Here is a 25,071-nt window from a genome sequence, read left to right on the forward strand (position 1 = left end):
ATCCCATGTTTCAATGGTTTTCCATGAAATTGTTCTGTTTTTCACCTTGTAGCAGTTCAGCAGATTATGGTCTGATTCCCATCCATGCAGGCAAGAATTAAAAGGTTTGTCATAATTTGGCTGCTTATTGGTATCACTTTTTTCATGGAAATTAACATCTTGTTTACACAGTGACTTAGCTGTGAAGGTTGTACAATTTTTCACCTCCCACATGCCGATGGGTTCTTCCTGTCGCATAACAACACATCCTCCAGGATGTCCTAAAATGGGGTAGAAGGAGAGAAGATATTTATCCACAAGTACAATTATATTTTTCCCAGTATAAAATGTGCATAAAACATATCAAATCTTTAATGCTAAAAATGGTTTATAATATCATAGACTAGAAATATGTTTTGTTGTCTAGTAACTAAAACTGGTATTAGAAATGAAAAAGATTTTAGCCCCTTACTTTAAATATCATGGTTTTACAAATGAAACATAGCTCTTTTTTGGCTCATTGAGGATTTTTTTCTCATTTGGCTGAGAAAATAATTCTAGCCAAAGAGTTTCAAGGCTGGGTGGATGAAACTAAATCTGATCTGTGACAGTACTGCATGGTTTCAAGTATAATCCATTCTGTCAAATTTTCAGCAAGTTAAGTTGCCCCAATTTTTTCTTTTGGATTTAATTAAGTTGTAAATGATACATAATAGAATACAGATATTAGTGGGTACAGTGGTATTTGTGCAACGTAAACTAAAAACTGCTGACATTATAATAATTTAGATAACTTAAACCTTTAAAGATAAGAAGAAAAAAGTTTATATCGGTCTTAACTATAATTCTGAAATGTTAATGAACAAAAAGTTGCTTAAATTGTATAATTAAGGCTAAGTATGGTATGGATAGACTATTGCAAAATGCATTGAATCGGTTTGTTTGTTTGTTCATTCATTCATTCATTCATTCAATTTGTATGGCCACCCATCTCAGCAAGTGACTCTGGGCAGTGAACAATCTTAAAATAAATTAAAAAATAAATTTCCATCATGGCTACAAAACTTAAAATATACAGCAGTCAAGGAGAAAGTTACAATCCATGGTTGTTAACCTTCACATGCCCCAGGCCTGGGCACATAACCAGGTCTTTAAGGCCTTATGAAAGGCCAGCAGGATCAGGGCCATCCTAATCTGCAGAGGGAGGATATTCCATAGGGCAATTGCTACAGCAGAAAAGGCATGCCTCCTGGGGCCCACAGACTGGTGTTCCCTAGCTGACAGGACCCAGAGCATGCCCATCCTGCTGGACTACATTGGAAGGGTAGAAACAACTGGGAAAAGATGGTTCCTCAGGTAACCCAGTCCCAAGCCATGAAGGGCTTTAAAGGTGACAACCAGCACCTTGAATTGCATCCAGAAGCACAATGCAACCAACACAGGTCATGGAGTAGTGGTGTTACATGTGCCAAGTAACCAATACAATTTACTACCTGTGTAGCTGCATTCTGCACCAGTTGAAGCTTCCAAATTCTCTTCAAGGGCAGCCCCATATAGAGCACATTGCAGTAATCCAGACAGGAGGTCACGAGAGCATGAGTGACAGTGAGCAGGGCCTCCCAGTCCAGGAATGGGCATAAGTGGCACACAACCCAAAGGTGTGCAAAGGTCTTCCTAGCCACGACTGCCACCTGCTCTTCCAACAGGAGTTGTGAGTCCAAGAGGACCCTGAGACTGCACAATGGATCTGCCTGAGGCAGTGCCACCCCATCCAAGACCAAAGATGGAAAATCCTTGGCACCAGAAGGTCCAAACACCCAAAGCTGCCCAGTCTTTCTTGGACTGAGCTGAAGCCTGCTGCACCCCATCCAGGCCCCCACAACCCCCAGGCATTGGGACAGGATGTCCATGGTATCACTCAGGCGGCCTGGGATGGAGATGTAAAGCTGGGTATCATCAGCATACTGGTGATACCTCACCCCAAACCATTGGATCACCTCACCCAGTGGCCTCATGTTGATGTTAAACAGGAGGGGAGAGAAGACCAAGCCCTGCGGCACCCCACGAAGTAGGGGCCGTGAGCTGGACCTCTCCTCGCCTATCAACACTGACTGGAACTGGCCCCAGGGGAAGGAGGAGAACTAGCACAACACAGTGCTACCTGCCCCAACTATTTTGTAATATAATAAGGATTTCTATTAAGCTTGATACTTAATACAGAGTCTCCACTACAGTACAGTCGTGTGAAAAAGAAAGTACACCCTCTTTGAGTTCTATGGTTTTATGTATCAGGACATAATAAAAATCATCTGGTCCTTACAGTTCTCAAAAGTAGGTAAATACAACCTCAGATGAACAACAACACATGACATATTACACCATGTCATCATTTATTTTACAAAAAGAAAGTCAAAATGGAGAAGCCATGTGTGAAAAACTAAGTACACCCTTACTGCTTCCATAGGTATGAAGAGGCTAAGTAGTGGCCAGGTGCTGCTAATCAAATGCCCTTGATCAATTGATCATCAGCAAGTGTGACTACCTTTATAAAAGCTGAAGTTTTAGGAGTTTGCTGGTCTTGAGCATTGAGGTGTGTGTTAACACAATGCCAAAGAGTAAGGACATCAGCAATGATCTTAGAGAAGCAATTGTTGCTGCCCATCAATCTGGGAAGGGTTATAAGGCCATTTCCAAACAATTTAAAGGCCATCATTCCACAGTGAGGAAGATTATTCACAAGTGGAAAACATTCAAGACAGTTGCCAATCCTCCCAGGAGTGGACGTCCCAGCAAATTCACCCCAAGGTCAGATCGTGCAATGCTTAGAGAAATTGCAAAAAATCCAAGAGTTACATCTCAGACTCTACAGGCCTCAGTTAACACGTGAAATGTTAAAGTTCGTGACAATACAATTAGAAAAAGACTGAACAAGTATGGTTTGTTTGGAAGGGTTGCCAGGAGAAAGCCTCTTCTCTCTAAAAAGAACATGGCAGCATGGCTTGGGTTTGCAAAGTTGCATCTGAACAAATCACAACACTTCTGGAACACTGTCCTTTGGACAGACGAGACCAAAGTGGAGATGTTTGGCCATAATGCACAGTGCCCTGTTTGGTGAAAACCAAACACAGCATATCAGCACAAACATCTCATACCAACCATCAAGCACGGTGGTAGAGGGGTGATGATTTGGGCTTGTTTTGCAGCCACAGGACCTGGGGACCTTACAGTCATTGAGTCGATCATGAACTCTTCTGTATACCAAAGTATTCTAGAGTCAAATGTGAGGCCATCTGTCTGATGGCTAAAGCTTGGCCAACACTGGGTCATGCAATAGGACAATGATCCTGACACCAGCCAATCTACAACAGAATGGCTGAAAAAGGAAAGAATCAAGGTCTTGCAATGGCCCAGTCAAAGTCCAGACCTCAACTTGATTGAAATGCTGTGGCAGGACCTCAAGAGAGCCGTGCATAAACAAATGCCTGCAAACCTCAATGAACTGAAGCAATGTTGTAAAGAAGAGTGGGCCAAAATTCCTCCTGATAAAGTCATACAGAAAACGATTACTTCAGGTTATTGCTGCTAAAGGTGGTTCTACAAGCTATTGAATCATAAGGTGTACTTAGTTTTTCACACATGGCTTCTCCATTTTGGCTTTATTTTGACTGTATTATTCATTGTTCCTTGACAAATTTCTTAACTATGGTATTACATTACTTTCCACATGTATGCCACTTTTTCTAATGTATACTTTGTACATACAATCTTTCAACTTAGAAATATTTCAATATATATGGTAGCAGAATTATGTGCAATTTGTGCCCCAGTGGGTTAGGTTTTAGCTAAACAAGCCATTTCTCTTTTAAAAAGTCTTTTACATTCTTAATGAAGATATATTTTCATTACAGCTGTATTCTAAGGCTGCAATACTATACAAGCATAATTAGAAGTGAGTCCTACTGAATTCAATGGCCTTAACTTTTGCATAAAGTACTGCACTGTTCATGAGATGTCAATACAGATTAACACTACATTGGAGATTCATTTCCAAACAATGCCTACACTGAAAAATATCTGAGAACTGTTGCAATCATCACCGGAAATGTACATTTTTAAGGTTTACTGTGCTACAAAAATACAAAGACTTGGAAATCAACGCAACTCTATACTTGGCCATTATCAAGCTGACATACTTTTGACACTACCTTGCCATTCTGTCATTTCTTTTGCTACAACTTGATCATAGTTGCCACTACTTCAGCTGAGTGTCTGAATCTACACTATAAAAATATTGTTTATAGGTACTGCCAACAAACATGGAATTTCCATATAGTAATTTTGCCATGAAACAACTTACTGAAACATTCTTGAAAAAAAATAATATAGATAAAAATCTTAACTCCTGGAGACTACCTGGACACATCTGGATTGTCTGCTTGGCAACAATTTGGAAATAGTTTGCTATTCACTTCTGTTTTTGTTTACTTTTTAACTCCCAGTTAAGCTTATTTTCTGGTGGTTTCCTCATTAAAGTACTAATCAGGTTTGATTCTGCATAGGTTTTGAGATCAGTCAAGGTTGGATAGGTCCCTATAAGACCTTAATTATCTAAGATGAAAATATAATGATACATAACACTGCCTCTGAAAGTAATTTATATTTCGCTTTACTTAACCAGTAGAGGTCGCTCTTGAAAGACAAGAATCATTCTCTTCATAAACTCGGAATGCTGTGTTTGAAGTATACATGAAATTAATAAGGGCCTTATGTTACCAAACAATATAACCTTAAAATTATTTTTTTCTTATTATGGAGGCTAGATATAAAAAGAAGATAGCCTTATCCTAAGGCGTTAGGATTCAGGGTCAAAGTTTGTAATGTATTGTGTTGTGTTGTGTTAACCATGTAATATCCAGCTAATCTTCATAGTTATTCTCCTGTTTCCCCACTTGTTTCATTTCAGGATCCAACTGGAATTTTTTTTTAACAAAAAAACCTCCACTGACCCCAGTGGAGGTTGTTTTTCTTTTTAAAATGAACATGGGGAAAGGGAATAGTGACAGCTGAAGAGTTAGGGAGGTGTTAAACCCTCAAATGCGTGCATGACACTTCCTCTAGTAAAAATAAAATTAGCAAGATCAGTTTCATGTTATACACATAGTGCAATATACGCTGTGACCGTCAAACATGCAGTCCCTATATTCAACACAACACCATTGAATGATCTGAGTAAACATTCATACAACTGAACTGTAAAAAATAAAGTGCTGTGTAACTGCATCGATAAAATACAAAAGTTTCTACTCAAAATTTAGCTTATGTTGTTGTTACTCAGTTGCTTCCAATTCTTTGGAACCCAATGAACAACCTGTATTAAAACTGTGTCTCTGAGTTTTTAAAAATTCACACTTATGTCACCACTGATTGTATCTTGTCCTCTTCTCTTCTCTCAATCTTTTTCTATAGCCTTCAATTTTTTCAAGCATCATGGTCTTCTCCAATGTCTCCTGCTTTCACATTATGAGTTCCAAATATTTAAGCTTTATTGTGAATACTTCCAGTAAGCAGTCTAGTTTACTTCATCTGCTTAATAATTTGTTATTCTCAGCAATTTCTCCAGCACCACAATTCAAGTATTTTTTTCTTCAGCATTTCTGATGAACCAGCTTTCAATCATATATTACAACTGGGAAAACTGGCCTTGATAATACTTACCTTTGTTGCCAATGTGATGTTTCTAGACTTCAATATTTTGTCTAGATATGTTGTTCTTTCTTTCAAGTAGCAGAGGTCTCTTTCTGTCATGACTACAATCACCATGCCTGTGAATTTTTGAGCCTAGTAGGAAGATAATCTGTTACTACCTTCAACTTCTTTTCTATCTATTTGCATTGGGCTGACACTGTGTACTGACATAATCTTAGGGTTTTTTGTAATATTGAACAGCAGGTAGGTCTTTATTTCTCCTTCTTTCATCTTCAGCAACAAATTCCCTAAGTGTTCCTTGCTTCCAGCCATCAAAATGATGTCAGTAAATTACTGAGGTTCTTGATTTTAATTTCAATTTTCTCTAGTCCAACATTTCTTATGACATTTTCTGCATGTAAGTTAAATAAGAAAGGTGACAGGATACAACATTTTCACACTCTTTTCCCAATTTTGAGCAATTTAGTTGCTCCATATTCTGTTCCAACTGCTGCTTCCTGATCTTTACACAATTTCTCCAATAGGCAGAAAAGCCAGGTACATCCATGTTTTCAAGAGTTCTTCATATATAAAATTAAATAGTGTTGGGAAGATGATTACCACCCTTCTGACTAACTTGGTTAGAAAACAGTTGCTCATTCTCTTAGCTAATGTTTTTCTTAACTCATAGCTGGATTGGAAACCTCTCACTGTCCAGTTATTGCTAGGCTAAAACTCCCCTCAGCCATGACTAATAAGGGTAATAATTAAGAATGACAGGCACATTACTTTCCACCTCTGAAGTAAAATATAAAATAAGGCTGTCAAATACTTAAATATGTTGTATATACAGAATGCCATTTTCTTTTAACAGTTGAAACACTGGGGTTTTTTGAATATTTGAATGCACATTTGAATGTTATTTTTTAAAAATTCAAACTTTGTTTAAATGAAGACAAACCAATTAAAAGATGGAAAATTAGAAAGGGCAGAAAATTGGTAAGTATATTCCTAAAGCAAAACATGAACAATAATTATCAATGGACAAAAGGTTCAACTCACTGGGTTGATACTTTCTCCAATTTGTATAGATCTCAAGATGATGTTTTCCGTCTTCAGTGAGCCAAGTGTATTCCCCTGTATTGTTTAGATCTTGAAGTGCTATCCAAAAATAAGGACTATCAGTTTTCCTTTGGTTGTGAATCATACTGTTCAGGAAACCTTGTTCAAACCTTAAAGGATTCAATAATATTAAAAGTTATTAAATTCCCTATGTCATAATTTAAGAAGTAGCTCTTGTTCATCTTTTTCAGCAATAGAAAAGAACAGCACTTGTGGAACAACTTTCCTAACAGCAGTCTACAGAAAGCGACTGAATTCTATAGGCACAAGACATTTGGCATGCAAAAGTATGACCTTAAATGGCATTAAATACTCAATGGGCTATGCTGCTAAAATAAAACATGTTTCTAGTCACTCCAACCAAGGCTACTAGATAGGAAAAGACCTATCCAGTCTGCTGCTGCAAGGAAAGTCAGTTACCACATGGTACAGGCTTTTAAATATATTTTGGAATATAACTTCAAATGGCAACTAGCCTATTATGGCTTCTCTTGCTTATTCTAAGTGATGCTATGTAATACGATGCTTTGAGTCATAAAGCTCTAAATGACTTACTTATTACTTACTAAGAGACTATTTATTTCTATATATCCAGTAATAATCTCTGAAATCTCTAAACAACATGATTAGAATAAATTTTATTCTTTCACTTTAAAATGCACAGTTCCACTCTACATAAATGCAAAGGGCCTGATTGGAATGTAGCTTTGGGGGCACTGGAGTGTACAATAGCAGCTTTAACACTTTGTCCAGGCCTACAATTCTGATTCAGATTGAGCCTCTTATGCCTGCCACTCAAAATAGCAAAAATTGAATGACTAAATTCACAGAAAGATGACTGATCCTAAAGGTTCCACTTAAATAATATATACAGATAAACATGCTATCCATAACATTGTGTAATCCCAAAATTGATAAAGGCAAGCAACTCAATTTTCAATAGAATACAAAATTAATTCAGTCAGAAGACCCCTTTTTAGTTCAGATGTTTAACTGATCAAATAGATTCCTTCCTGGATAAATAAGTGAATAAATTATTTTGTTCCCCCCACCCCTAGAGAAGTCTAGGGGTGGGGGGATATAACTGCATCCCTCCACCCCATATCTGAATTTCATCTACAGTAAGAGATTTTCTCCTGTTAAACACATTAAAACAAAGATGAATATATATTCTTTCTTACTACTTGAAACTAGTTGCTAATGCAAAATTTAACAATATTAACAACTTGCATGAAATAGCTGCAACTGGAGAGAATAAGGATATATTTGTCAGGATGGTTAGCAAACACTGAGCTATTTCATGTAATGAAGATTTTGAAAATCAGCACTAAGAAGTAAAATGTCAACATTCTTTCATGGATGAATAACTGCTGAACATTTATTCAACAACAATGAACGTTCCAATCCAGGTGGTAGGTGACTTGAGAATTCTATCCAATTTTAGCCAATTCCATCTTGATTCAGATAACAGCAAACTGAATATTTGTCTTCAGTTACACCTAGCCTGTAAGATAAGTAATTATTTCACCTCTGTTTCAATGCCACAGGAGAGTTAAAATAGCTTTCTATTGTCGAGTAGATTTAGCTACCTGCTCATTACTGTTGCAAGTGAAGGACAATAATAGCCACCAGATGCATGTCCAAAGCTTCGAGGGATTTTATCAATTTTGTAGCAATATCCACCATGTCTTTCCCATCCCTTCAAAAATAACACAAATTACTGTAATGTATAGGGTATTATTTCTCTATTTCTCTTTCTGTAAATAATACTTTGATGTCATGCAGAGATTAAATCAGGAAGCTTTTCCAAGAGAGAATGTTAAAGGAAGGAACACAGCTCAGTTCTAGTGTCTATGCTCAGTGTGCAGCAGGTCCCTAGTTGTCAGCCCTTTGAGGTAGGCCTGGTCAGGAAACAGACACCATTAAGAAATACTAGAACTATACTTCATTGATACAGGCCATAGTAACAGAATCTTGAAAGCCTGACACTGTTTCCCATTCCCTCCTCGTATACTAAAGAGACTCAAGGTAGGCGATGTTAAGCTTATTTCTCACACTTTGTTTTCCTGGCCTGAGCTCATATTTTGCTAATGGTCATTGCATGTTCTCTCCAAGGCCATCTCTATATCAGTTCAGTCACTTTTGTTTACATTCTGCACATCCATATAATCACTGGTCGCAACTGTAATTCATATATCCAAAGGGAACATGTGCACACATTTACAATAACTGTAATGTATTCTCTCTGGATAAATGAATTATAGTTGCATGACCATGTTTACCTTGCAAAAATTTCAAAATGAGAACAGTACAACCAACAGTGCAACAGAGTACACTGGAGAGAACAACTTCTGATGAGTTGGCAGGCACAACTCAACCTCCTGATTGTCTGAAGAACCACAGCAGGCCATCTAGTGATTCAGTGACATCAGTGGAAGAGAGAGAGCCAAAAGGTTTTAGCCTGTTTTATGGAGAGCTTAGTGGGTAGAAATGGGAGGACTTTATAATTCCTACCCTTAAACTCCCCCCAAATCTGAAAACAGTCTATGTTCAGCTTGTTTTTGGTATCTGGGGAAGATATCATTGTCAAACCTAATCCCCACAATCCAAAAACTAGCTCCAAATTGGGCTACCAGTATTTGGCCATTTTACTCTTGAATTACAATGGTACACTGTCAGGCTCCACATTGCCATACGTACTATAAATGTTCACTCAGAAGTAAGATTAGGCAGTTTTAAAGAGATGGCTTCTATGCACTTTCACCAGTGAGGCCTGTTTTGGATGCTCTACTCAGTCCTAGAAAATAATAAATCAATACATATGATCAGAGTGTTCAGAACTACTGAACTGTGCATATTTTATTCTACTATCTGACTGATTTAATTTATATGCTGCCAAATCGTTTCAGAAAATCCATACAATGAAAAAATTAAATCATCCATGATAAATTATAATTCCAAAAGAAAACAATCATCCCCAAATAAAATAATGCAGAAGTAATTATTATTAATAATAATAATAAAAAATAAAAATTGATTAATGCAAATAGCATAAATATAGAAGTAGCTGATCTGATCAAGGTTGGAGGATCATGTAAAAAAGAAAATTCATGACAATTCATTAACCGTGAAAATTTGGCCTCTTTTTATTTTATGCTTTGGTAATTAGTAAAGTATGGTTTCTTTCTCAACTCAGTTATTTTTTCTCAATAAAGCTTATTTATTGAATATCCAAGGAAATGTTTGAATGAATCTAAAATTTAATTTTTAAATTTTCTGAATCAACCCACCACAATCATGGTTTTTAAATTTGCTTTAATTAAATATGGAGATATGGTAGTTTAACACTCTGGGAAGTATATCAATTTTTACATACGTCAGTCAAAATACTGTTATATAGCATAAATTAATAACAAATAGGTCACTAAAAAGCAATTATAACCATGTTGATCTAGGAAAAAAAAACAATACTCACATAATATTTGGGCCTAACAAAGGAGTATGAAAATTTTTAAGGTCTCCAGAATTCATCAGGCAATATTTAATTAGTACCCATGGGTCTTATATTTTCAACAGAGTATTTGGACAAGAAAAATTAAACATTTATTATTGTTATATTAAAGTTATAACATCTGGATATTGTAAAGCAGGCAGTATCGACCTGCTTCTGAAGTAAATCCAATTCTCTTCCTACCCCCACACTGGTAGATTGATGCTTTGACCTCTCTGATATTTCAAATTCTTTCAGCATCTTTAATGCCATATACACTATAGGCATAAGAGTTTCTAGGTATCTGGAGAATGAGAACTGGGTACACTTACTTATAGTTTGAGACTATAAATGGAAAGGTAGCTCCATAAAAATATTTACTTAAAAGTTTTAGTTTTGTTTTTAAAATTACACATGGTTGCTAATTAATAGGATTACTACTAATTTGGTCGGTAGGCCAAAAAAAAAAGCAGCAGCAGCAGCAGCAGCAGCAGCAGCTGCTCATTCCTTTCTCTGGAAGTTGAATACGGTTTTCTATTACCCTACTAGTATCTACGGTATTATCCAAACCTGAATTTGATATTGCATCCAATATCCCATCAGAAGGCTGGATTTTTATATTGTTTAGGAACCGAAGGGTTTTTTAATGTTATATTTAACTGCAGAAGAAAAAGCCAAATAATTTTATGCTTGTAATATTGACATCCTAAATTGTAATTAATATTGATAGAATTTTTCTTTCATTTCTCTATTTTCAATACTTTAAGATATCTAAATAATAGGATGTTATCTCTAATTATACCATATAAACATCACTGTACTGAAACAATACAACATATATAATAATAACAATACAACATAATAAAAAGGAAAATAAAATTTAAAACAAGGAATAGAAGGATTTTTTGTTCTGTAGCTTTGAGGCTACAGTGTTTCTAGGTTACACTCTACCAGAATCCGCAATGTTGTTTTTGTGTATCCACATGTATTGGCTTTTCTATGTTTTAAGTGCTGTTTTTGTTAGGCTATTTCTATGCACCAACTAACCAATTTTTGATACTGTTGCCCAAAAAATCAGCCCAGAGACAGTCAGCAAAAGAAAAGCTATAGTGGAGACATAAAGACAGTATCGATAAATAACAGAAAGAAGACACTAAGACGGGGGGCATGTACTTGACTAACAAAGTTTAAATGAACATTTAACTTCTGATAAAACAGTTATGTCACTTTAGGGATCAGCAACACATTAAAATAAGAAGATCTGGCATGATTTAAATGGAACATGCCATATTGAAGGATGATTTTTAGAGAGTTTGAGCATATATCTTTCCTAACAGATACAATGTCCATAGCAGACCTCCAAGTGGCTGTTTTACAAAAGGCAGCCTTTTTTTAAGCCTCACATACTTTTTTTAAGCCTCACATACTTCAAAAGGTTTCAGGCAATCTCAGAAAGTCTCAACAAACACAATGGGTGTATAATACACTAGAATTGTTGATTGATAAAGTACTTGTAACCTGTTTCATATATAACCTACATCTGCATAACCATCCCGCTTTCCCTTCCCTCCCTGCCACGCAAGCACCTGGTACCAGATTCCTGATTTTTGCCACCATAGAGAACACAGCTCTCTTCCGATGATATCCAATTCAGGTGATGGATGACTAGCCAGCTTTACACAGAATTAAGATAATCTTGAGATGATCTTTGGTATACTGATAGCCACTGGCCACATCCAAAGATTGAACGTTTGTATATAGGATGTCTCACTTACCCAAAATTGACTTTCTGTTTTCTCTTTTTTCTGCTTTCGTCCATTCTTTCAGCTTGCCCCACCAGACCCAGCAGAGAGGGCATGCTCCTGGTCCCATCTATTAAACAATGTCATCTTGTTGGACCCAGGAGTCATACCTTCTCTGTGACTGCAGGAACAGCATCCTCCCAGAGACCCAGATGGCCCCAACTCCGTTAGCCTTTGTAAGGCTCTAAAGACCTGGCTGATTCCCCAGGTGTTCAGGCCAGGAGATTAGGCAAGCTCTGTTGTTGATGTGATTTTATGCTTGGAATGTATTATTTACTTCAGGTATCAAGAGCTACTGTTTGTAACTGCTGGGTTTTTAATCTTTGTATATCACCCAGAGTCATTGCTATAATATAGGTGGCCATAAACATACATACATACATACATACATACATACAAATGCATGTCAGACTTGAACCATCATTAACATTTAAGAACAAATTGTAACTTTTAAAGTCAGATGTCAATTCTCAATCAGGCTTCTGAGCTTACACTGAGACATTAGTTTGTGGAGATAAAAGCTAGATCTCTTTTGTGAGACAGTAAGTCCTTTTGAGAATATGGTATGAATGAGAGATGGAAAGGCGAGAATAGGCATTAAACGCTACAATTCCATTTAATATAACAGTAAATGAGGAAAAATAACCATCAAAAATTAATATAAATATTTCCTCATTGTTATAGATATAATCTACCATGTGGCCATAATGCTTGTTTAGAGACTTTTCTTTCAGTTTAAGATTATTTATATTTCAGATTACAGAGCAGCAACATGTATATCCTTCAAAACAACAAACCGTGTAAATCATAACTAAGCTATTTCATTATTAGTTCAGTTTAATTAACTAAGTTCTTTGGATGTTGGTGGACTTAGCTGCCTAGAGGCTGCGCTACTTGCATGAAATACTAGCATTTCAAATGATGCTATATAAATACTGTAACCCTCCATTTAACCCAATTTTATTGGCTTTGTAAGCAACATTTCTTCCTTTCTTCTCTGTCAGACAAATGACAGCTTCATGATATAATTCCAAAATAAGGCTTGAGGAAATGGGTTGATCATCACTGCTGTAGTGTTTAGACAGCTAGCTTAAGGAATTTGACCTCAGTAACAAAACATTTGCTCTCTGTTAGCAGTTTATAGATTAGAAGGACCAAAAAAAAAAGGAGTTGTTGAATTAGTAATAACATCACATGGCATATGGCCAGCTGAGCAATGAGCACTTTGCTGCAATATCTAAGAAAGATATGGGATCATCAATTCATCAGAAGTGTTGTAAAGACAAATAAAGCAGGACAATTCTCTAAAGGCAAGAGCAAATGAAAACAACAACATATTACGAAGGAGGGATTGACCTCTCATCATCAGCAATTAATGTAAGGAGTTATCTCAATCTGATGGTTAGTGTTTGAAATCAAAATTAAACTAATTTTCAGCCAGTTGTTTGTTGACATTAAGGTAGAAGGAACCCTTGCAATTTGGTACAGGAATATCCATCTCATTTTATGAACTAGAAATGACATAGCCCAGAGACTCCTTGAGAAGGCCATCCTGCCTCTTTTATAATACAACCTTGGTAGAAATGCATTTCACCCTTTCTGCTCAATCCAGACCTATCCCAAAATGACCCTGAGGAAAAGCTAAAAAGAATGAGGACTAGTTGGTTTGAGAAGAATCCTCCATACATGGATGTCAGTTCGAAACACATGGTTGTATCATAAAACAACACAAAATTAGCATATTTTGGAACAGGGAATATAATAGAGTTGGTTTTGGAGTGTTCAGCACGGCCCACTCTTGTATGTTGGTTACAGATTTTTCCATGGTAGAGCACAACATTTAATAAGGGTTTTGAGCTAATAAGGCAATCTCAGTCAGGTTATATTGACTGAAAATATGGTGAAAAATATCTGTGGTGATATAATTATTGTCAATTGTCATAGGTATTATTCATTCTACAGTGGCTGCTTGGGCTGTTAGGTATTGTACCAGGCACTCTGAAGGATATTAATGCTCATGGTTTTAGCAGAACATGCATTACTAAAGCCTTAATATGTCAGGCTCAGAGTCTTAGATAACAGCTATCATATATTTTTCTTTCAAACAGAGAAAAATCAACAGCATCCTCATTCATGAATAGAATGTTAATGCAACAGTGAAAAAAAGTTAATTCACCATGTCAGAGAAACAAATGCTTTGAATATTGACATTCTCTAGAACTAAAAAACTATGAAACATTATCCAAAAGTTATTATTTGTGCAGATGGTCTGTGGAAGCGCTCCTTCTTTTGATGCATAAAGATATGGCAACTTCAGTCACAACTGCTGACAAAGCAAGTGACCCACAAAATGAGTTCTAGGAAAAAACTTTATGACCTCAATTCATAGCTTCTTAAATGATTCAATATGTGCAGCACTTCCAAATAAAGGGCTTTACTTGTCACTTCAATAGAGATAAAGAATTGTCTTTTCCCTTAAAGCAAATGGGCATTTCTGAATATGTAGGAATTCATGTGCATGCTGAGTGTCCTTGTAGTTCAACAAATCCCTGGACTGGAATGTTATTAATGGAACACACACTTGTTTTGGAGTGTGGATACATAATATACTAAGGAGCTTACTTAAAAATTAGAATTGTAACATATTAAAGTGGCAATCTTGTGCACATTTAAATTCCTTTTTCCACTGTGGGATAAAATAGAGGTATCCCTCAGCAAATTTTCAGTGATTCTGCCTTCACTTTATTAGAGGTGATCTGCCTCCATCTGATTAGAGGACATAGGAAGATGTAGGGGAAGGTATGAGCCTGCAAAAAAGAAAATTCCTTGATGGAATCCACTGTGAAATCAAAGAGCATTCTGTCAATGAATCACTGTCCATGACCAGAAAAATAAAAGTAACCAATAAATAATTGCATAAACTGGAAATATTTGTATAATTTGTATGATCTTATGATAACAATGAACAACTCTTGCGGGTAAGTTGCAGAATAAAATAAAATAGTTGCCAGTTTCATCATTTGTTTTCATCATTGTTTAGAAAAAGTTCTAAAGCAGAATTTCTCAGTTATAAAAGGAACATCATTGTTAAAACTAGTGAGAATTGAGATATAAAATATACTTAATGTACAAGGGAACATACTTAGAATCAGGGCTATATAAAGGTGGCAAATATCATTATAAAATTGACAGTATAACTAGATATGATGCCCAGTTTCAATTGCTCCCAAATGACAAGGGCAAAACCTTTCCTCAAAGGGAATTTGTCAGTATCTTCTTTCCAATGAGGCTAAAGATAGAGCATTGAAATGAGCTAACGTGAAAGCCCTAAAGAGAGATATTTCCCTTGGATAAAAGCTTTGGTTAGATTTTCTTTTTCAAAGCAAAGGGAGGTTTAATGTTGTCTGCCTGTACATCAATAACCACCATTTGCTGTCTTATGACCTCTTTATTTTGGGGGAAATCCAAGGATTGCAAGACTAAGGCAGACAGACTACTGCTGTGTAGTTTTGTCTTCGAAGTCTTTTTCCAACTTGGGTAAAAGTTATTCAGTAGAATCAAGGAGGCCAAGCCCTCAGGGCAGACATTTTAAGCCAGCAACTGATTTTGCTGATCCAAAGGTGTGCTTCTATTGCAACAGATCCTGCCTCCAAATGTCAGACACCGTTGGGTACACAATAAGGGACCACAAAGATAGTTCTGCTTCCAGGATGGAGAAATCCTTGTACACGCAAGGATTGCCCTGGGAGACTCAAACTGTAGAGGTAATATGTAAATCCTCATCTGAGAAAAAAACACCTGGAAATCCTGTTGCTCTTGAGGAAGTGGACAGGATCCTAGGGAGTGTGAGTGCAACCACCTCTGTTTTAGACCCGTGTCCCTCCTGGCTGGTGAAATACTCCTGGGAGGTGACATGTGGGTGGGTTCTGGCAGTTACTAATGCTTCTCTGGGGGAGGGGGTGGTGCCCCAACCTTTTAAGGAGGCTGCCAGTCTGCTCTCTTCTTAAGAGGCCATCGCTAGATTCCACCCTGTTAGGTAATGTTTGTCCTGTTTCCAATCTTTCCTTTTTGGGTAAGGTTGTTGAGAAGGTGGTTGCACTGCAGCTCCAGAGGTTCTTGGATCAAATCAATTATCTGGACCCTTTTCAGTCAGGGTCCAGGCCTGGATATGGGATGGAAACAGCTTTTTGATGATCTCTGGTGGGAGCGAGATGGGGGTAGCGTGTCCATCCTCACCCTACTTGACCTCTTGGCAGCCTTCAATACCATTGACCATGGTATCCTTCTGGAGCGGCTTCAGGGGTTGGGAGTGGGGGACACTGTGTTGTCATGGTTCACTTCACAGAGGAAGGCCTCTATGGCCATTCGCAGTCAGTGTTGATAGGAAGCGAGAGGTCTGGGCCTTGGCCCCTGCTTTGCAGGGTTCCGCAGGGTTTGGTACTTTCTCCACTTCTGTTTAACATCCTCATGAAGGTTGAAACTGAACCCTGGCAAGACAGAATGGCTCTCGGTTTGGGGTTCTTTGGTCCATGGACAATTGCCATCTTTGGTCTTGGATAGGGTTGCACTGCCTCAGATGGACCCAGTGCATAATCTGGGGGTTCTCCTGGACTCACGACTCCTGCTTGAGGAGTAGGTGGCAGTTATGGCCAGGAGGGCCTTTGCGCAACTGTCGGTTGTGCGCCAGTTACGCCCTTTCCTGGACCAACAAGCCTAGCTCAGAGTCACCCACACCTCAGTCACCTCCTGTCTTGATTACTGTAATGCGCTCTACATGGGGCTGCCCTTGAAAAGTATCCAGAAGCTTCAGTTGGTTCAGAATGTGGCAGCCCACGTGGTTTTGTGCAAGTCTAGATCTGCACGTGTCACCTCTCTTGTGGGAGCTGCATTTGCTGCCAATTTGCTTCTGGGTCCAATTCAAGATGCTGGTTATTACCTTTAAAACCCTACATGGCTTGGAGCCAGGTTATTTAAAGAACCACCTTTTCCCAATTTCATCTACTCAACTCACCAGATCAGGAAGGCAGGGTATGTTATGGGTCCCCCCCATTAAGGAGGTCCATCTAGTGGGACCAAGAAGGGCCTTCTCTGTGGTGGCTCCCTCTCTGTGGAACATCATTCCCACAGAAATAAGACTGGCCCCCACCTTGATACTCTTCTGCAAGGCCCTGAAGACACAGTTTTGCCAGCAGGCCTGGGGAATCCCAGGTTGATACTGAGTCCATCAAATGGCTAGTGTAAATGTGTTGTTGTCACCAAGGGGGTGTAGTGGGTTTTGTATTTGGGGTTTTTATTTCTTAGGCCACCCGGAGTCACCGTGAGTGAGTTGGGCGGCCATATAAATTGCTTAAATAAAATAAACAAATAAAATTGCAGCCACACATCTCTGAGCAGTCTCTCTAATATATGCAATCAGGGCTAAAGTCCTGGAAAACAATACCAACACAGCTGTACATTTAACTTGCACTGTCATATCTATCAATCTGCCACCTATGTTTTGTTAAGGATGTAGAGAAAACCATGAATTTTGATCTTAGAATAATTTATGGTAAGTTTTTCTTCAAAGTAGTAAGAGGCAAAGGCCTGAAGGACTCTTCTCAGATCTATAGCTTTACAGTAAATGAATGTATAGACCCACCATCAACATATAACAAAGAGGTAACCTTTCTATAGCCCCAATTGGAGGATAGAAACTCGGGTCAGAGACTGCTTCAATCAACAAATTAATACAGAAATTAAAGAGAAGGAGACTTAATATGCAGCCATGCTTCACCCTTGTTTTGGAAAAAATTATGCATTTAGGATGGCCCTGGGGGTACAGTGATCCCTCATATGGTTATTTTCATATAGATTCAGAATGAGCACAAGAAGCCAGCAATCTATTGTGAAAGTTTCAAGCTTCCTCCATAATATATTCCTTGGAATTGAGTCGAAGACTAATATAAAATCAATTAATCCACTTCTCAGGGGATGTTGTGACATTAGACACTGGTTAACCATAGATCAGCCCACTCTAAAAGCCAGGCTGCACTTCCACTAAGATGCTTTCGTTCTACAGCTAAGCCCACAACTTCCAATAAAGATGCCTTGCACAAAGATTGCTGATTATATTAAGCAGGCTGATTAACGTCAATGAAGAGACATCTTCAGTCGGGTACAATTTTTACCCAACTAGGAATACATCCTATTGATCCCAGCACATTTTCCTTCTGTATGTAATATGTGTGCATACATTATAAATGCAATGAAAATGTGACATTTTCAAAAAGTGCTATAACTCTTATCAAACTATAGCTGAACACTTCCCATATTTAAATGTTACCTCTGGACAGCCAGATTCCACTTCAAAAATGGGATTTCCCACATTTCCTCTTCTTTTACAAATATAAAAATATCTGCTTTTGCAATTTTTAACTTTCCAGCGTCCTTCCTGGTTAAAAACAGTAACAGAATAGAATTACAATAGAAAAACAATTGAAGGTAGTTCAAGTATCTCATTTTTTTCAGAGAAAGGCCTACTTATTTAGGCGGCCAATATACTTAAATAAATAAATAAATAAATTTCAGGTACTTTACTCATATGCATTAGACTACTGAGGGTACAACTAATATTTTTAGATCTTCTGCAGTCTCATATTATTTAGGGCATGAGTAAGCCCTGTTTCACAGCTAGATAGGCCTTTTAGACATATTTTAAATGTATTAAAATAAAAGTTTGCATAATAAAAACCCTAAATACTAAAATATAAATGTATCATCCTTCTACATTTTATCTAATATTGCTGATTGCGCTGTTCTTCTGCTTTGGAACTACCTCAATAATTCAAAGAGCTATTGTGTGATATCATAGAATATTTATCAACATTTCTTCCAGGTCAGGAAAAAAGAAAAAAATCTACATTTTTTGCAAACTACTGTGTGAGCAAATGAAACAAACTTCCCTGAAATAAAAAGTCTGAAAAAGGACAGATAAGCGAAACATGCAAAGGCCTCAGATGATATAGTATGGAGTAAGCAGAGAAATGAGAAATGGATGGCACTGCATGAAAAAAAAAATGACTATACTAATAGTTATGGATCAGATAGGCAAGATATCTGTGCAGGGGTATTGTTCTGTTATTAACTGCTGTATGCCCAACTTTATATTGAATAGCATCGAATATGGAAGGCTCACAATATTCTGTAGTATTCATAGCATGTAAGCATGTAAATGTGATACATAAAAAACAAACAAATATCCGAGATGCTAGTTGTAATAATATGTAAACTAAAAATAAATGTAACATATAGATACATAACATTTAAACTCATTCACCTACTTAATTATTTTAAAAAGGAAAAAAATCATACATGTTGCTGAGCTGAAACACAAATGTGTCCTTCCTGCTGAAGAATATTTGGTTCTTGTTTATTCCAGTAGGTGAAGATTACGGCAGATCCGTCAGACCATTCAAACTCAATGGGGGTCTTATTATTGCTTAGTCCAATCCATGTGTCTGTCACATTTTCTATAGAAGATAATGAAGTGCATCTTAAGGTGACTTGAAAAACTAGATAATGTTTGACTAATAGCACATTAAAAAAAAATGGTCTGCACTCTTTAATTAGCCTTGACCATTGCAGGCAATAGTACTTAGCTGACCTTGGCTGATCCTGAAAAAACTAAGACCGTAGAAAGAGAATTTGAGAGTGACTCATTTGCCCAAAGGAATCATTTGATTCCTCTTGTCCTATACATCCACAATATTGCACTATTCCTTTTCTTGGCTGCTCAGCATAACACGAACTCTCCTGTGTCTTATCAAAGGCCTATCTAATATAGTATTCTGTCGGTCAAAGTGGTCAAAAAGATGCCCCAAAAGCCCACTGCAAGACATGTACTTCATAGCATATTCTCACTTGTTTTCTAGTAACCTATTCAAAGAAAGAAATGTTCTGAATAGCATAAAGGCACCTTGGCTTGTAATTATTTTATAAAATACTGTGAATGTCATGCTTTTGAGTCTATCAAGACTGTTGAGACATTAAACTCACCAGAGGTAAATTCAGTCAAATTATTTTCTCTTACTCTTGACATGCTTCAAAAGATGACTGTGCAATAAAACTCAGGGCTGGAGAAACTGTGATCCACCACATGTTGATCTACAGCTCCCAGTATCCCTCATCATTGGTCATGTCAGCTGGTCCTTATGAAAGCTGTGATTCTGCAACATCTGGAGGGCCACAGTCTTCTCACCCATGGAAGTGATTCAAATGTAAAAGTGATACATAAAAAGCAAACAAATATCCCAGATGCTGGTTGTAATAATATGTAAACTAAAAATAAATGAAGTGCTAAAAAAAATTGCGCATCAGTTGACCTGGGGCTTTTCAATGACAGCTCTATTTTTTGGTACAAATATTATATTGGGTAAGACTTTACACAACCCTGTTACTTCAAGTTTAAAAGATCTAGCATCATGTTCTCTAGTGGGTATCGTCCCCAATTTCAGCCTTCTTCCTCAACATCAAACCTTTTCCTACTGCTACTTCTGAGAGTCGGAGAGCCGGTGATGGTGCAGAGCAGTTGGGAATTTCCCAGTGTGACTCTATCAATTTACACAACTGCTGTTCCTGAACTTTATAAAGCTGTCTAATAATACTAACGTTTGAGCCTTGAGGAAAGGTTCCAAAAGAACTTGAGCAAGATTCTAGTACTGTACTTCAAGTAAAAAAAAAAAAAAACCTTAATAGCTGCTTTAAAAATGCAAACTGCTTATATCTTAAGACAATGTTCAATATCAACTAATGATAAAAATTTACCGTATTCAAGGAGGTTAATAAGCATCTCTGTATCAGCCAAAGAGGTTATGCTAATGAGTGTGCTATTATCATCCCGGCAGGAGAAAAATGCTTCATTCCAGGTCTTTTCTTCTTTACGAAGTTTATAGCAGTAATTATTATATGGATACCAATTACTGTCACAGTCAGTAGGATAAAATTTCCATGAATCTTTTAATTAAAATATATAATAAATAGTTATATTAACAAATTGAATAATCTCCTACTTTCATATAGTTATATTCCACATGTAGTGTGTGAGAACATTAGCTTTTTCACATTACTTTCTATTTTTTTACAAAAATAAAAAATGCATTAATCTATAAAAATACAAGTGCAAATGTTATAAAAACAGATTAACAATGTACAATTACAAATAAAAACTGTTTAGTGATACTTCGGCAATTTGATCTTTATGAAGTTTCGTCAAACTGACTTGATCCATTACTTGATCTATAATGAACAGATTGAAACTTGGTTATCAACTGACTTTCAGACCTTCCACATCTTATAGTGTAGTTCTCAATCACAGATATGTTTAAAAACATATTTTTAGTGAAAAATTGTTTAGATATGCGCGTTATGAGAGCCATTGAAAAAACACACACATTTAAATGCAAATTAAAAGCCAAAACAAGCAACAGTCTTGTGACATCTGAAGAATAATTTATCATGGCATTAGCCTGCCTGATAATATGTAGTTTGCAAAGGTTTACACCACAGTAAATCTGTCTAGCCTTTAAGATGTTTTTGCTGAGAGAGATATAGTTAAGCCTATGGGTTTGGTTTTTTTTAAAGAATAAGTCATATTGTGATCTGTGACTGGAAAAATAAGTCCAAACCCCATGTTTGGTCAATATTTTTGTTAGAGTTATTTTAATAATCGTATATTTAAATGGACATTTTTATTTCACTTCATATGAAACCAGGATGGATTGTGAGTAAATATACAGTATACCAAAAAGACAGAAACAAATATAGCTTTAAATTTATTTTAGAGCAGTTATCTATATATCTTTTTATATATTAAAAAAACCAGTTTCCAGGACTCTCACTGAGAAAATAGAAGAAAATCTTGTATGATCAGGAAGGGATGATGATATTTCTTGGTTTAAATCTTATTTTTGGAATGGTTGCCATTAACTTCTATAGATCCAGGGAATACAGACTTGAGGGGTCTACTTTAAAAACCAAAAAACTAATGTCTGCCAAATAGAGCCTAATGTGAAACAATGGTTTAAGGATAGAATTGTATAATCTGCACACAACAAACAAAAATGTACATCAGAACTACTACAGACTAGCCATTCAAGCAGTTTTTTTTAGAGGTAAACAACAGCAACAAAAACCACAACAGTGAACCAAGATCATTTTTGCAGTGTTTGATGATACAATACCATTTAGCTCCCCCAAAATAAAATAATAAAATTGTTGAGATTAAACTTCACAAGATTTGACAGTCTTACATGAGATCTTATGAGAGTTTGGTGATCTTCTCTTGTAAGTCTTCAGCTTTTTTTTCCTGGATATTAGTTCATCACAAAAATTGTGCATTGGTACCCAAAATTAACAAAAAGTTGCCAAACCCAACATTATGGCCCATTTTGCCATCTAATATTAGGCAATAACTAAATTACAATCACATGATTAAAAATGAGGGCATTCATTTACATGGAAATGTAAATATATTTCCACTGAAGAGTATTATTTCATTTCTTAGGCATACATACATACATACACACATATATATATATATATATATATATATATATATATATAGAAAACAACTGCAACATTCACTCTGAGCTCTTGTCATACAGAATAAATGCTGCTACCTCTTTGTTGAGCCAAACATAGAAAAGAGCTTAGCAAGAGCTGACTACTGTATGTGGATTTCCATTTAGCAGCGCAGAATGCTGGCATGTTTCTTTTATGTGGAATTTACAAGTAACCCTGACTATTTCACTGGAGCTTAAGTAATATAAACATAATTTATTTACTTCTAAAAGCTACCATACTAGATGGGGAGAAAATTCCTTTGGCAGCATTAATTTCTCATTGTAAAAAGTATGTTTTATGCCCTCAAAATGGCAAAAGCGGAATGCTTAGATATTCCATTGGCATAAATGGACTATACTCTGTACATGTAACTATTTTTTTTTCTTGACATCCAGAGCATACACTCTGTAAATCCCAGATATCAGACTGTCTAAAGCCCATCATGCATTGAGATGCATAATAAATATGTCCTTTTATTGCAAATTGAATCAGAGAGTAAAATTACAGTACACTGGTGATGGTGACTTACCAATTGCTTCACGGTCAGTAGCATTTAAATATTTTTTGCATATGTATGGTAGTCCAGATTCACATGAGTAACTCTGCCAATCGTTTTGTGTTTTTAAGTTAAATGCTTTACAACGAGGTGGCCCAAGAGAATTGTCAATGGGATCTGCAAACACAGTTTTATAATAATTTATATCCTTATGAAAAGAAGCAAAATACTCAGAGAAAATATTATCATAGGAAAAAGTCTGTAACTTTTAGCCCCCATTAACAGTTATCTCTCAAGCAGCAACATACTATATCTTTCAGTGCATAGAGCACATACCATCCCTCAGGTAGCCTTATAATATACCACTCAGTTTTCTTGTATGATGACATATGGATGAGTGATTCAAGAGTTCTGGCATTACTAGTTATTACCAAATCATGTTGCCTGTAAGAAAAAAACTATGCCTGAAGTAGCTGGAACAACTTCTAAATCAGTTATGGGTTCAAATCTTGACAACAGAGTGATATCAAAACTGAATTACTGATTTCAAAGTAGTCAATTCTTAGCTTATTTCTCTTCTGTAGTCTATGGACGCTGAGGGTAAACACACAACACCTGATATGAGCATGTTTGTCTAGAAATTGTGTGAACCCAGCTTCTGCATATTAGCATACATTTTAAAATCAAACTCAAGGAATAATCATGCAAGTTTGCTATAAAGATAGAGAAAATGACAAAAGTTTCAGATAGAAATGATAGTATGAATTTCATGGAATCTACCATCCAGCCTTCTCACAGCTCATGTTTATTTTGTAAAATGTAATTCAAAGACTGCATATAGCCTTAATTATTCAATAATACTGAATAATTCATAATACTGTATGTCATTTTGTTGAATATAAACAGCACATCTAATTTTTCAGGACCAGGAAGAAAGTCCCTGTTTAACATGTTAAGATATGCAAATATTCTAACATGCCATTTCACATGTTCTAAGAATGTTCAGTATGGAAAGAAGTTTTCATAGTTAAGACTGCAGTGCTCAAATCATGCCAGTAGCATTGCTCTCATTGGCATTTTATACCAAAAAGTGTGGCAGGGAGGCCGTGGCAAGATATTTTGAGATACGTCTTTAAAAAAGAGAGAAAGAAAAAAACATTAGACACCTTGTTTAAACTAAAGAATATCAACCTATCCCATCTGAGAAATTCGCCTATCTTCAGAAACAGCCAACTTTTTTTCCCTACAAAAGGACAGAACCCGTTGGTTCTGTGCTGATTCATTCAATTTGCAGGACTCAGATTATGGCTTTCCTAATGCCTCCTCTGGCTAGTTCATTGCCAGCTGATTACTGATTTTGGTTGAAAAAGCCATAAATGTGCTATAATAAATCCAAGTGATACCCATTTGCCAGTTCACCAAAGCTAGAGGTGCACCATCTGACCACTGCCAGCCAGCAGTTTCATCCAGTTGATTTAAGCCTGTCCATAGCATGGCTTCTTTTGTGTTCAGTTGCTCTGTAAAATATATATCAAACACTCATAAACAGGTTGCCATTCAGATACCATTACAGTTCACTCCCAATAATACAAGCCTTGGATGTTTAAACCAATGGAATGCATGGATCTCTCTTGCTCTCTTTAAGCAGAATGAGATTTCTGCAGCAGATGTAGGTGCAAGCAATCTGTAATTACTGTTTTCAGAAAACAGCTGGATTGCTTCTTCCTTTCTCTTACTCTCTTTCCCATGTCAGTTGTGCAATAAGGAAATAGGAATGAGCCAATGCAGGGGACTTCAGAAAAAGAATGTAAAAGAATTGTTTATTTCATGCCCTTCGAGAGCTGACAAGCAGTCATTCAAACAGAGCTCCTGCAGCCTACTAAAAAAGGGTAAGCCTT

General features: G+C 36.6%; 1 protein-coding gene across 4 annotated transcripts in view; it reads right to left on the reverse strand.

Moving 5' to 3' along the window:
* Positions 1 to 25,071, reverse strand: part of PLA2R1 (phospholipase A2 receptor 1) — a 72,869-nt gene that overhangs the window by 40,660 nt on the left and 7,138 nt on the right. For all 4 annotated transcript variants that reach the window (XM_088146634.1, XM_088146632.1, XM_088146633.1 and 1 more), the window contains exons 5-12: positions 24,577 to 24,690; positions 23,207 to 23,350; positions 20,881 to 21,069; positions 19,429 to 19,586; positions 18,401 to 18,508; positions 8,376 to 8,485; positions 6,727 to 6,896; positions 46 to 260 (exon numbers count right to left, since the gene is read on the reverse strand). In XM_088146634.1, coding sequence (XP_088002760.1) covers positions 46 to 260; positions 6,727 to 6,896; positions 8,376 to 8,485; positions 18,401 to 18,508; positions 19,429 to 19,586; positions 20,881 to 21,069; positions 23,207 to 23,350; positions 24,577 to 24,690 — 1,208 coding nt within the window. The remainder of the gene's footprint in view (positions 1 to 45; positions 261 to 6,726; positions 6,897 to 8,375; positions 8,486 to 18,400; positions 18,509 to 19,428; positions 19,587 to 20,880; positions 21,070 to 23,206; positions 23,351 to 24,576; positions 24,691 to 25,071) is intronic.

Source organism: Python bivittatus, unplaced genomic scaffold, assembly GCF_059951505.1.
Source record: "Python bivittatus isolate LINGU-HERP-01145 unplaced genomic scaffold, Pbiv_v1 ctg000480_np1212, whole genome shotgun sequence".
NCBI lineage: Eukaryota > Metazoa > Chordata > Lepidosauria > Squamata > Pythonidae > Python > Python bivittatus.